This window comes from Loxodonta africana, chromosome 20, assembly GCF_030014295.1.
Source record: "Loxodonta africana isolate mLoxAfr1 chromosome 20, mLoxAfr1.hap2, whole genome shotgun sequence".
Lineage (NCBI taxonomy): Eukaryota > Metazoa > Chordata > Mammalia > Proboscidea > Elephantidae > Loxodonta > Loxodonta africana.
The window spans coordinates 72,949,139-72,962,664 of NC_087361.1; the positions used below are offsets into that span (position 1 = coordinate 72,949,139).

The 13,526-nt window shown below is 49.4% G+C and overlaps 1 protein-coding gene across 2 annotated transcripts in view; it reads right to left on the reverse strand.

The window, feature by feature from the left end:
* LGR6 (leucine rich repeat containing G protein-coupled receptor 6) overlaps positions 1 to 13,526 on the reverse strand; it is a 138,246-nt gene that overhangs the window by 14,085 nt on the left and 110,635 nt on the right. For both annotated transcript variants that reach the window (XM_064273392.1, XM_064273393.1), the window contains 6 exons: positions 6,920 to 6,988; positions 4,951 to 5,022; positions 4,658 to 4,729; positions 3,316 to 3,384; positions 2,009 to 2,080; positions 756 to 821 (listed from right to left, as the gene is read on the reverse strand). In XM_064273392.1, the coding sequence (XP_064129462.1) occupies positions 756 to 821; positions 2,009 to 2,080; positions 3,316 to 3,384; positions 4,658 to 4,729; positions 4,951 to 5,022; positions 6,920 to 6,988 (420 nt within the window). The remainder of the gene's footprint in view (positions 1 to 755; positions 822 to 2,008; positions 2,081 to 3,315; positions 3,385 to 4,657; positions 4,730 to 4,950; positions 5,023 to 6,919; positions 6,989 to 13,526) is intronic.

The window sequence follows — 13,526 nt, forward strand, 5'->3', positions numbered from 1 at the left end:
CAAGCAGAGACTGGTGCAAGCAGAGCTCAGTAGGCTGGTCGTCTGAATGGGAGATGGGCTGTGGGCCTCTGCAACCTCAAAGGCCTCTTGCCTTTGGCCTCTAGGCAAGTAGGGCAGACCCTCATACCTCTACCTTGACCTGGTGTCAAAAGGCACTGCCCTGCTTAGAAGCAGAGGACAGAACAGGGAGGCTCCGGAGGCCTTGCTAGTGTGTGAAAACAGGAATGGCGTGAACAATTCTAGGGCATTTTTAAGTGATTTTATTCATGTGAAGTTTAAATCCCAGGCTTGTTCTCCCATGTCTGAGTGTGTGTGTCTGTGTGTGCACGCACACACATATATATGCTGACGGGTGCTGATGGGAATGATGTGGAAAGTGAGACAGCATGCTCCAAAATGCAGGGCCCACCCAGCCCCCCAGAGCCTCCTATTGTCCAGCCCAGCTGTGGGCAGTCCAGCAGCAGAGCCCTGGGTGGCCCCATCATTAGGGCATTTCTATGTTGCTGCTGACACCCAAGAAGCCACCTTGAGACTCCTGGGCACCAGGTCCTGAGTCCACCATTTGCTGTGAGTCCTAGGGGCCTTGCCCAGACCTCTGCCAAGCCCCCAATCCCAGCACCTGGACTTGACAGCCTCAGTGAAGAAATGAAGGCCAGGCTGTGCTTTGTCCTTGCTGACCCCCTGTCAGACCCACCCCACCCCCACCCCCGAGTCTGGCTTGCAGGCCTCTGCCTCTCCTCGGCCCCCAGACTCACATTTCCTCCAACTTCTGACACCAGTGCAGGCTGGGCAGCTCCTCGATTTGATTATGAGACAGTTCCCTGGGGAGAGAGAAAGACAGGGCTGGGGTGAGGCAGTGACTGTGGGAGGGCTAGGGAGGGGTGCAGGAAGCAGCTCTGGTTTCTCCAGGGCCTGTGCTGCCATCTTCCTCTCAAGCAGCTGAAAGTCCTAAGAGTCCCACAGGGACATGGCTGTCAACACACCTCGCATCAGAGTCCCCGTTTCCTCAGTTAGGCTTCTCTTCATTCCCCCTGCCAAACCCCACCCCTTTCACTGCAAGGCCTGGATGGAGCCCAGCTTGGCATGTTTTCAGTAGGACTGCCTCATCCCTGTGAAGGCCTGGGGGACCTTGGGAGGGTCCTGGGGGGAAGGGGAGAAGATGGGCATGGAGACGAGGAAAGAGGCAGCAAGTGGGGGTGCAGCCACAGTGAACACAGTCGGGTATCACGGAGCAAGCTGATCAATGCCAACCAACGTGAACACCTCTAACCATCCTTTATGGAATTGTCAGGAAGATCAGAGCTGGAGGCCTTAGAGATCATCTGGCCCAATTCTTTCATTTAACAGATGAGGAACCCAAGGCCTAGAGGAGGGACATGACTGCCCAAGGACCCACAGACTGTCAGGGGCAAGGCTGGGTCTTGAGCTCAGGTCGGAGACAACTAGTCTAGCGCTCTTTCCATGTGCTGTTTGTCCACCCACTTAGGTTGTGGGGCTATGGTCACTGGTGAGGGGCCTCAGATTCAACTTGGAGTCAAGGGAAAAAGGAAAGCTCCCCTTGACTTCACGGACCCCTTAAGCACCTCCACGGTCCCAGAAGGCATTGATTTCTTGTATAAGCTAGAGTTACAAAGCCATTGTTGAGCATCTGCTATGTGCTAGCACTAATCAAGTGCTAGGTGCTTTACATAGATTACTGACCGCCATCACACATTTCACAGATGAAGAAACTGAAGCTCACACACATTGAAGAGTGAGTCCAAATTCACACAGCTGGGAAGCAGCAGAGCTGAGCCTCAGCCCCAGCTCTGATCCCAAAGACCACTGCCTTTTTATAGGAGGGGACAGCCCTGTCCCTCTCAGGTACGTGCTCAGCAGGAGCCTACACTGTCCTGTTCTCCAGGCAGGGATGTGAACACTGGGACAGAAGCAGGAGAGGTCTTTGTGGGGTCAAGGGGGTGGGGGCAGGCACAATGCCAGGACTGGAGAATGTTTGGGGGCCACTCACAGGACTCGGAGCCTGGGCAGCTGTTGGCACATCCCTGGTGGAAGCAGCCGGATGCCTGCGCTGGTCAGGGTGCTGCAGGGAGAACAGAGGCAGAGCTGGCAGCAGGCCTAGGGCCCCGCCATTCCCATCCACCCTCTCCAGCTCTGGGCCTGATACTGATGTGGGAGGACAGAGCCGACAAAGGAGAGAAGTGGTGGGAGACACAGGGCAGGGGGTGGGGCTGCAGGCAGAGAAAGGAGCAGGCCTGGCATCTGAGCATCACGCTCCCCTTGGGGTGGGAATGGAGAGAGAAACAGCCCAGGGTGCTCCCTGGCACACAGGTCACAGCCCCTACAACCATCCTGCCCCCACCCCATACTGGTCTCCAGCAACACTGGGTCTGTAGGACAGAGAGTAGAAACTTTTCTGCTCCAGGGGGCCTTGGGTGGAGGTGGGGGGAGGGCGGGGAGATAGCCATGGGCAGGGCATAGAGAGAAAAAACCCAGTGCGGAGCTATGGGAACCACGCACAGAGTTTGCTCCCTGTGCCTCAGGGAAGGGAGAAGAGATGGAAAGAAGTGAAGGGCCAGGGGCTGGGGTGGAGAGGGCTGGGGGCAGATTGCAGAGCAGGCTTGGCTTAGGGACAGGGTGTCCCGGGAAAGACCCAAGGCCAAGGTCATCTTGGGGGAATGGTTATTTCCCTCATGGAAAATTTTCCAGATGCCAGTGAATCTAGGGGAAAGACAATAGAGGCACAAAGGAGCGTTCAGTTCCAGCCATGCCATGAATGGGCTGTGCAACTTGGGGCAGGACAGCTGACTTCCACACACTCACTCTGGGTGTTCGTCTGATTATTTCATTTATTCCCTGAAGATGTGCTGAGCGCCTGTTCTGCCCTGCCACCCTTTCCCCACCCCTCATACCACTTCACAGCATATAATAACAGAAAATATGAGAAAGCCTTTGTTAGGACCAAGCCTCAGAAAGGCAAAGGAGATAGATTTTCACGTCCTCTTCCATGGCTTGGGGTTAGCCATGCCAGAAAAATCGGAGCATAGTAAGGAGAAGAGGACCAGCCCCCCACTCACATCCCACCTGCTACCTCCTGGACTGTAGGCAGTGCCACAGGGAGATGGCCATGGACCCTAGGGGCTGAGCCAGGTGGACTCTGGGCTGGGCTGGAGCCAGCAGTAGAGGCAGGCCAGACAGGAGAAAATAGAGAAACTAGCCAGCCTTCAGGGTTGGGGGAGGGGGTAGATAGAGGCAGAAGAGCTCCTTGGGAGAAAGCTGGGGTGCTAGGTCAGGTGGAGGAAGACAGTGTCCACTCACAGGATCTCCAGGCTCGTGGTGCCTTTGAGATCTGGGAACTCCTGGATGTCCGTGGCACCATTCAGAGATCTAGAAACAGATGACGATGAGCTCCGAGGGGTGGGGTCAGAGCAGTTCCACATCCAGGCTCTCAACCCCCCACCTCTACCCCACTCCCACCCCTTGTTTTCCCTCCCAGGGACCCCACCTTGTGGGGAAATGTCATCTTTCTCCCCAACCTCCTCAAACCACCCCCAGACACTCAGCCCCTGGTGGAGGCTGGGCTTTGCTTAGCAGGGTCTAATCAGCCATTTTCTGAAGCTGACTCAGCCCGCCCTAGCCCAAACAGAGCGTGAGTACCTCTAGGCCCCGGCATGTAAAAAACACCAGCATGCAACATGGGAATCGGATAAGTCCTTGGCTGCAAGGGGTTTGCTTATTACAGCCTGAGATAGATCTCCCTGAAATTGTCATCTACTAGGGCTTTATAAGAACCTCTCTACTGGATCTTTTAAACTGCCTTGAAATGATGGTTTTCCCCTCCCCATACACTTATCTTCTAACCTCCCAAGCTCATGGACCCAACAGCAGATCTTCAAACAAGAGAAGCACAACAAAATGAGTATTGCTAAAGACCCCGAGGAAGCAGCATGGGGCACAGAAATGAGCCCAGAATCTGAAGTCAAGAGTCCTGGGTTCATGCCGCAGTGTGACCTGAGAGCCTCAGGCTCCATCTGTAAAATGGGCTAATAACACCTATCTCACAGGGTTAGAGTGAAGAAGAAATGTGATCACAGATGTGAGAGTGAATTAAGTGCTCTAAAGCTGTTAAGTTGTTACCATGATGCCACAATATGCTGAGAATTATACATGGAAGAGCTTTTGAAGAGGTGGGACTTGAGTTGGGAGTTAAAAGAATAAGAGAGTGGGAACAAAGGAGTGTCTTTGGACACAGAAGGGGCTAAGGGATGCAGACTCCAAGGTCACTGCAGGGCCAGCCTTGAGAACACCCAGCATTCAGAACCTTATCCCAATCATTTGTTCTTTCAGAAGGTGTTTATGGAACAGCAACCATGAGCAAGACTCAAGAGATCAAATTAAACTCCTTGACTAAGGAAAGGGGCTGTCTTCAACCACTTGAGATCTGGGATGCAGTCACAGCTCATGGAGGTGGAGGGAGGTCATTAAGTCCAGGCAAATCCAGGAATAGGCCTGAGCTAAGAGGAGGCCTGCAGCCCTCAAGACCATACCTCTCAGTAAGGGTTTTGCCCTGCAGGTGAGCATCTGCAGGTGGGAGGCACAAGGAGGAGAGAGGAAAGGGAGGGAGAGGTCCAGGCTGTGGCTGACCTCAGTGCCAACTTACAGCGTGTGCAGCTTAGGCAGGTACTGGAACGCTGACCTTCCCACAAACTGGATTGGGTTGTCATAAAAGTGGCTGGAAGAGAAAGAGCCATATACCTAACAGTTATCCAGTCCTTCCAGCCAGAGCCAGGTAGCCCTCTACTTTCTCCTATTAATGAAAACCCAGGGGATAGCACACTGGGGAAGGCACCCCTCCCATCCTCCTGCCTTCTGGTGCTTTCTAGGAAGGCCCCTCCTTCCTCCCCAACCTGTCCTCCTCCCCTACACTGGTCACTGCCAAGAGCAAGTACTCACATTGTCTGTAGCAAAGGGTTCCCCATGAAGGCCTTTTCTGGGATAGCCTTGATGTTGTTGTTATGGAAACCCCTGGAAGACAACACACAGGAGTCAGTGAGGACACAGAGAAAACTGTCAAGATGGAGAGAGATGGAATCCCATGGAACTTTGAACATAGGGTCGATATGAGTCGGAATCGACTCGACGGCAGTGGGTTTGGTTTTTTTGGTTTTTGGACATATAGGAAACCCTGGTGGCATAGTGGTTAAGAGCTATGGCTGCTAACCAAAAAGTTGGCAGTTCGAATCCACCAGGCACTCCTTGGAAACTGTGGGGCAGTTCTACTCTGTCCTATAGGGTGGCTATGAGCCGGAATCAACTCAACAGCAATAGGTTTTTTGTTTTGGACATATAAAATGTGCATGCACACATGCGTGCACACACACATATACACTTTGGATACATACGCATATACCTTCTTGCTCATGCTAACTTAGGTCTCCGCTCTCCTCTAATACTTCATTATTCCCTGTCCCTATGTCTTTGCATACCCTGTTCCCTCCATACCCTGTCAGTTTCTCAAATCTCACCCTTCTTTCATGTCTCAGCTCAAAGAAGCAATGAGACCTGGGTGACTCATTGACAGTGGAGGACTCCCAGCAGTTTCTCATTCAGGTCCTTCCCTCCAGCTGGTGCATTGCTCCTTACCTGATACATACATCTTGCATTCACACCTTCAGACTTTGGATCAAGGGAGAAGGGGGTGGCATGGGGTTAGTCTACAGGTCACAGGCAGTAGTTTGAGCTGTAAAGATCTGTGAGCCTGAAAAGTTCGGGGCTCTGTTCACAAACCTTCAGGCCCCCTTGACCTGGGTCCACTCTAGCTATTCAGTCAATCTCCCACTGTCTCCCAGGAGCCTCCCCTCCAGTAAGGCTGGTCTCCCTCATGTTGTCACCCCTCTGCCCACTCGACTCCGTCTGCCTCTTTACCTACATTGTCCCTTCTGTCTGAAGTGCACTCCTCCATCCCCACCTCGGCCATCTAAATTGCATCCATCCTTTCAGGCTAATCTCAGGACATGTTAGTCCACAACGATCTTTCTACGCCGCTCTGAACTCCCACGATCATTTTAGCTAATACTACACAGTTTAGGGTCGGAATCACACATTGCTTCATCCTGTTCCCTGTTTCGTGTTATCTTGCCTCCTCAATAAGCCTGAAGGGTCCTGGGGGATGGACCCGTGCCTATCTCACTCTTTATTTGTGTTTAGCACCAAGCAGTGCTGGGCACAGTGGGTGCTCTGCCCGGCGAATGCTTACAATAAAATAATACAATGAGTAGTGGTTGTGGAGTCCCTGGGTAGTGCAAACAGTTAACGCACTTGGCTGTCAACCAAAAGGCTGGAGGTTCAAGTCCACCCGGAGGCACCTCATAAGAAAGGCCTAGCAATCTACTTCCAAAAACTCAGCCATCGAAAACTCAATGGAGTGCAGCTCTGCTCTGCATACATGGGGTCACCATGAGTCAGAATTGACTTGACAGGAACTGGTTTTCTGGTGAGGAACCAAAGCCAACTTCTCATTTACCCCACTGGACAAGATGTTGACAATTGAACCAATAAAGCAGCTGGGGGCTGCTTTATGGGGTCACTCCTCACTCTTTTCTGGATGCATCCCAGCCAAGGCAGGGGGCACTGCCAGGCCCAGGTTAATAGGAAGTAGCTTGGGCCACATATCTTTGGGGTAGTGCCTTCTCAGGCTGGAGTGGCCCGGGACCATTTCTGCTAATGACACACCCTTGGGAAACACTCAAAGCCAAGTTAATGAGGCCTGTGACTACTTAGACCTGCACTGTGGTGGGAGAAGGCCTGCAGCAACAGCTTTACAAGGACCACGAGAAGTGGGCGTGTGAGGGAGACCCTGGGTGGCTTCAGTCTGTGCCCCTTGGGAGAGGAAGACACCCACAGAAACAACAGAGAAACTCACAGTTCCTGCAGTCTACCCAGGGTCCGGATGGCCACAGGGAACTCCTGCAGCTTATTATAGTTCAGGTCTCTGGAATGGAAAGCAGAGTAGTCATTAGTGGGGAGGCTTAACAGGGCATGTCAGGGTCCCCAAGAAACGGAAACTTGGCTCTGGGGTTGGCCAGAGAAATGGGTTTTTCAATCTGTTGGATCCAGCTGCCAACGTCTGGAAACACATTTTTTGAATGTTTGTACTCCATTCCTACTCCACAAATCCTCAGGCTTGGAGTCTTCCAGACAGCAGAGCTATCTTGAGGGGACACTTCAAGGGTGTGGGTGTCTGGAACTGATTTCCTCAGAATAGTCCCCACTAGCTGAGGGAAATATCTCAAGACTTTAGCTGGGGAGGGGGGAGAGGAGGGTGCAGGGATCTTTAACATCTTGTCCCCAGCATTAGCAATTCCAGAAGGTTCTTCAGGTGTCTACCTTGGCTGTCTGCAGCCTCCGCCGCAGTCTTCTATAAAAAGGAACAGACATTGTTTCTTATCCTTTTAAAGTTGGCACGACAGCTGATCTTTATTTTCTCTTACCCTTTTCTGTATTTTCCAATTTTTTTTTATAGTGAACATATATCTCGTATATAATCAGAAAACAATGAAAGTAATTTTAAAAAGTGGTAGCAATCCAAATTGGCAAGGGTGTGGGGAAACTATAAGTGGGAATTTAAATATCTACAACCTTCTAGAAGCACTTTGACAATCTCTTTTCAAATTAAAAGATTCATATCCAGCCACTCCAAATCCAGGAATTTATCCTACAGAAAATCTACATTCATGTGTGGAGTTATCTGTACAAGGATGTTCATCATAGCATTTAGGCCACGGGGGCAAAAGGCCGACCCATGAGTGACCATGGTTTCGTGCATTTGGCGCTCTTAGGGGGCTTTCTGTGTCTGTGCCCTTTGTGATAACGACGACCAGGGCAAAAGGAAGGAGGAGGAATGGAAGAGGCCAGGGGGGGATTTTGATTTTCAGTAGAGAAGATTCAGAGCTGCCTGTGAGAAAACAGAAAAGATCCCCCAAAGCAGGGAGCCCCACTGAAAGAGGGGGGCCTTGAGATTTGAGGGAGCTAGTGAAGCATGATTGGGAAGTAGAGAGTAAGAGCTACAGAGGACTTCGAGAAAGTACGGCTTTAGGTTATATGATGGGGCTCCCTCTCCGCCACCTCCATGAGAAGCTTCAGAAGAGACATGGCTTTCAAAATGTTTAAAGCTGACTTTGTGTTGCAGGCAGTAGTCAATAAGTTAGCCCTATGTGGGGAAAAAAAAAAAAATTTTTTTTTTTATGTGGAACTGTTCTTGATGAGGGGGATCTCAGCACCCCCAGAACATTGTTGCTGGGGTACACAGTCCCAGGCTTTGGTAATAGGGAGAGAGAGGACTCAGATACAGCGCCCTCTTGAGCCTTCCAGGATGACCCCAGTCCATCTTCCCAGTCTCTTAAAGCCACCCCTACCCTGACAACTTTCAGAGAGGACACCATCCAATGCCAGGGCAGGGGGACCACGTGGAGGCCCTTTAAGTGCAGAGTGACTTGGCAGGTTTTGTGGGTAAATACCATGTTAACATGGAGATAATGACAGGCTCCTCTACATGACAGGGTCATTACACTTAATAGTCCACAGGTAGAGCCAGGAACCCGGCCCAAGGGCCATCAGAGCAGTGACAAGCGTCTGGCAGTCAGCGAGCCAGATAATTGTCCCTCCTCCCTCCAGCCCCCTGCACTAATTACCCGATTACCCTCAGACTCCCCTGGTGATCTTGGATAACTACAGCATAAACTCCTCTGCCCTGCTCCGCTCACTCCTCAGTGAGCTAGACATCTCTGCACGCCATGCATCAGACCTGGATTTGCCCATGGACAGGCTCTGCAGGCTGCAGGAGGGGAACAATACGGTCCAGCTGAGGCAGGATATGTGCAGAGCACTTTCATTGAAACCCGAGGCATTGGAGTTAGAACAGGGAGGATTTTTCAAACTGTGAGATTCCTGGAGTTCTACCATGAACAACAGAAGACGCCGAGAAAACCAGATTGGGAGAGTTGAGGATGACGGCAGCGGGATGAAATAGATGGGCTCTTTTTGGACTTAAATTGCATGAATGATTCACCCTCACATCACAAGGTCTCAAAATCAGGTGTCCCCTTTTAACTCAGCTCAACTTATTCCAGAATTCTCCACTGTTGCCCAAGGAGAACTAGGTTTCCCACAAGTAACATGGGAGTACCTTCACTCAAAAGTCTTAATATTGCATTAGCTCACAAGCGAAGAATTGCATTGATCTGGTACAAAGTATCAGAGTTCTTGCTCAATAATCCTCCTGCCTGGAATGCTCCTCCTCGGATATCTGCATGGCTTATTCCCCCTCTTCATTCACGTCTCTGCCCAAATAACACCTCGTCAGAGAGGCCTTCTCTGACAACTCTGTTGAAAATGGCATGCTCCATCATTCACTATTCCCTTACCCTGTGTGGTAGATTAAAAGTGGCCACAAATCCTTTGCACCTTTTCTTATTAAGAAGTGGTATCTACCTCCCCACCCCTTGGGACTGAGTTGATCTTGACCAAAAGAATGAGGTAGAAGTGACATGTTGAAACCTGGGATCCAAGTCACAAGAGGCCTTGCAGCCTCTGCCTTTGCTCTCTTGAAATGCTCCCACCACCATGTAAGGAAGCAAAGGCTAGGCTACCAAATGATAAGAGTCATGTAGACAGGTAGAACTAGCCAACTGCCAGCACCGAGTCCCCTTAGACCCTCTAGCCCCCAGCTGAGCATCCAGATGACTACAACTTCATGAGTGAGCCCAGGGGCTGGCTCCAGCAGAAAACCACCCAGATGAGCCCAGCCAGACAACAGAATCATGAGATATAATAAATTGTTCTTTTAAGCCACTAAGTTTTGGGGTAACTTGTTATACAGCAATAGGTAACTGAGATATCTTGCTTTTTTTTCTTCATAGAACTTATTACCACCTGACATGTATTTGTTTATTGTCTTCCCACCCAACTAGAATGAAAGCTCCTTGAAACTAGGAGTTTTGTTTTGTATTCTAAACACCAGAATAGTACCTGGCACAGAGCAGGCAAATACTTGTTGAATGAATAAATGAAAAGGTGGAGATAAACTGATTAATGAAAGACTTTAATGGATTCTTAGGGGACTTTCTGGTTTTGGGGAAATATCCCTAAGACTTTGAAGCTGATGTCAAAAAAAGGTTCAAGTTATCCCCAAGAGGCACTGTTAGGCATCTCCAGGATCACGGGGATCATGGGACGGATCCCAGGAGATTCTGCTATCATTGGTCCCTTATACAGTTCTTCGGACCCATGTCAAGGGCAGCCAAATTGAGTGATATCATCCCTTCTTGGCAGTTTCTGGGCAGGAATTTTGCTAGGAGTGGTCTAATAGACATTGGGAAAACAGGTGGTAAAAGGCATGTGAACTAGGAGGCTATTTTTGTAGAGAAAAGTGGGAGGATAATGTCAAAAAGAATAATGCAACCTACATGCCAATGAGGTGGCCTGCATTTTCCCGTTTGGATGTCTACATACATTCAATGACCTGGGTAATTGCCAAAGCTCTACTTCATTGGTGCCATGTAGATGTAATCTCTGGCTTTAACTGTCCAGGGAAAGTATCTTTGCAAATCTCTCTGCCCCGATTAATTTAATTTGGTGCCATGAAACTTTGTTGTTGGCCCAAAAGACACAAAGAACTCTGCTGGGTAAAGTGGAAGACAGAGAGATGGGCAAGAAACCGTTCCTGTCTTGGCAAATGCATAAGACACCTAGATGAGTACCCTTGGGAAGACGTGGTAAGTCCTGGAGAAGAGGCAATGCATCAGGTTCTGTAGATACAGCAAAGACCACACCCAGCTGGGAAGACCAGGGGGCCGCACAGAGATGTGACATTTGAACCGGGTCTTGATGGTGGGGAAGGATTTCAGTAGGCAGAGAAGGAAGTGATGAGTGGGTTAAGCAGAGAAAGCATGATCTGGAGGAAGCGTGTGCTGTGGAGTTGTGCTTGGAAAAGAGCAAGTGATATAGTTTGGTTAGAGCAAAGGGCAACAGTTGAGGGCAAGGCTGGAAGGGTCCCTTCCCTGGACTGTTGCACACCCTCCTAGCTGGTCTCCTTGCCCAGGCCGTCCATGTGATAATGTTGGCTGAGCACTGATTATGTGCCAGGCACTAAGTGCTTGCCTGAATGATCTCTTGTAATTCTCACACTAGCCTTAAGAGGTAGATGCCCATTTCATAGTTATATCCAGCTTACAGATACCCACTATACAGTTACCTATTATATGCATCTTACAGTTGAGGAAAGTGAGACACAGAGAGATTACACGAGTTGCCCAAAATACACAATTAGTAAATGGCTGTGGCAGAGACCACTATCTTTCCACCGAAATCCATTCTTTCTTTTGTCTATAGCTGCACTGTCCAATGCAGTAGCAACTAGCCATGTGTGGTTATTTAAATTAAATAAAGTAAAGAAAATTTTAAATTCAGCTCTCAGTTTCACTATCCACATTTCAAGTGCCCAATAGCAACGTGTGGCTAGTGGCTACCATATTGGAAGCACAGATATAGAACATTTCCATCACTGCAGAAAGTTCTGTCAGACAGCACTGTCCTATAGTAATAACAGGAATATCCAAAGTGTAGCTAGAATATATTTCTCAGCCTCCCTTGCAGTAGCTGTGGCCACAGGACTAGATGGTCACCCATGGAATGTGACAAAAGTGTTACATGTCACTTCTAGTCTAGGATTTACAAGACAGCCAGTCTGTCTCCTCCATGGTCTCACTCTCCTTCCACCAGCTAGATGCAAAAAACAATGGAAAACCAAACCCATTGCCATCGAGTCAATTCTGATTCATAGCAACCCTACAGGACAGAGTAGAACTGCCCCACAGGGTTTCCAAGGAGCACCTGGTGGATCTGAACTGCCGACCTTTTGGTTAGCAGCCACAGCACTTAACCACTATGCCACCAGGTTTTCCAAAAAACAGTGAGGTCCTGGGAATGCCAAGATCCCAAAAAGCTGAGTGACTCTCTGAGTCATCACGTGGAGGAGGGCCACCCATCAAGAAGAAACAGCCTCCTTGGTCTGCGTTACATGATCCAGAAATAAACTTCGATTGTGTTGAACCATTACATATTTGTTAGTCATTTAGCCTACCTTAACTAATTCAGTGTCACAGCCAAGATTTGAACCCTGGTAGTTTGAGGCTGGAGCCCATGCTCTTAGTAGCTACACATCTGCCAGAAAGATTTTTTTTAAGTGCAAAGCTGACCTTGTCACTCTCCTCCTAAAAAATTCGAAAAGGCTTCCTCATTGCTTATGGAGCAAAGTTCCAATTCCTCAGTGAGCTCTGGTGCCTTAATTAATCTTTCGGCTTCATCTACCGTTTCAACCCTCCATGTATTTTCACACCCTCACGTATTTACTCGTGTCACTCCCTTCCTCAGCCGGGAATGCCCTTCCGCTACATCCTCAGCTGCTGAAATCCTAGTCATCCTCTGAAGTCCAGCTCATATATACCTTTCTCCATGCATCCAACCCCATCCCTGCAGTAAGAATCAATCACTCTCTTGGGACTATTCTGGAGTGTTCTCCCTCAGTATGCACAACTTTAAGCTGGTAATAATGCTGTTGTTGGTGGTAATAATAATAATAGCAATTACCATATAAGGAGCCCTGATGGCCCAATGGTTAAGCACTTGGCTACTAACTTAAAGGTTGGCAGTTCAAACCCAACCAGCGGCTCCATGGAAGAAAGAGCTGGTGATCTGTTCCCATAAGGATTAGAGCCTAGGAAGCCCTTTGGGGCAGTTCTACTCTGTCACATGGGGTCGCTAGGAGTCAGAATTGACTTGATGACACCTAACTACAAAAATTACCATGTAACAGTCACATTTCTAAGTGCTTTACATATATTAACTCATTTAATTCCCCTGCCAGCCCTTTGAGGTAGGTACTATCATTACCCCCTTGCAGAAGAGAAACTGAGGCACTGAGAGAGGTCACTTGACTGAGTTTCTGCAGCTAGGAATTGGAGAGCTGGGTTTGAAGCCTAGGCAGCTGGGCTCCAGAGTGGGGTTACCTACGTACATATTGTCTCCCCCATGAAATGGGAAGCCTGCTGAGGTCAGGAAGCAGTAGGTTCACTTCTGGATCCCACCCATAGCCCAGGCACAGGTCACCTGTGTGAATGGTCATTGTCAAGAGTGATCATTTGAGTCCATTGTGCGAGGCCTAGAAACGAGTGGCTCCTTTGGCCTTCACAGTTGGCCACTTCGGGGCAGTGACTTGGCCCCTTGGACTTAAACTCTAACATGCAGACTTTTGGTGGCTGTGGGGAAGGCTTCCCATGGCACAAGGCTCAGTCCGATTTCTCTGTTGTAGGGTGGTTTATGATGCCCTAACTTTCAGATGGAAAACTCATCCATGGATTTATAGTCTATTATCTTTAATAGCCCAGAATCAGCCAGAAGCCCAGGAAGAGTTAATTATTCTGTCTGCTGCTCCCAGGACTTGGAAGCAGATGAGGAAGGGCTGAGGTTAAAGA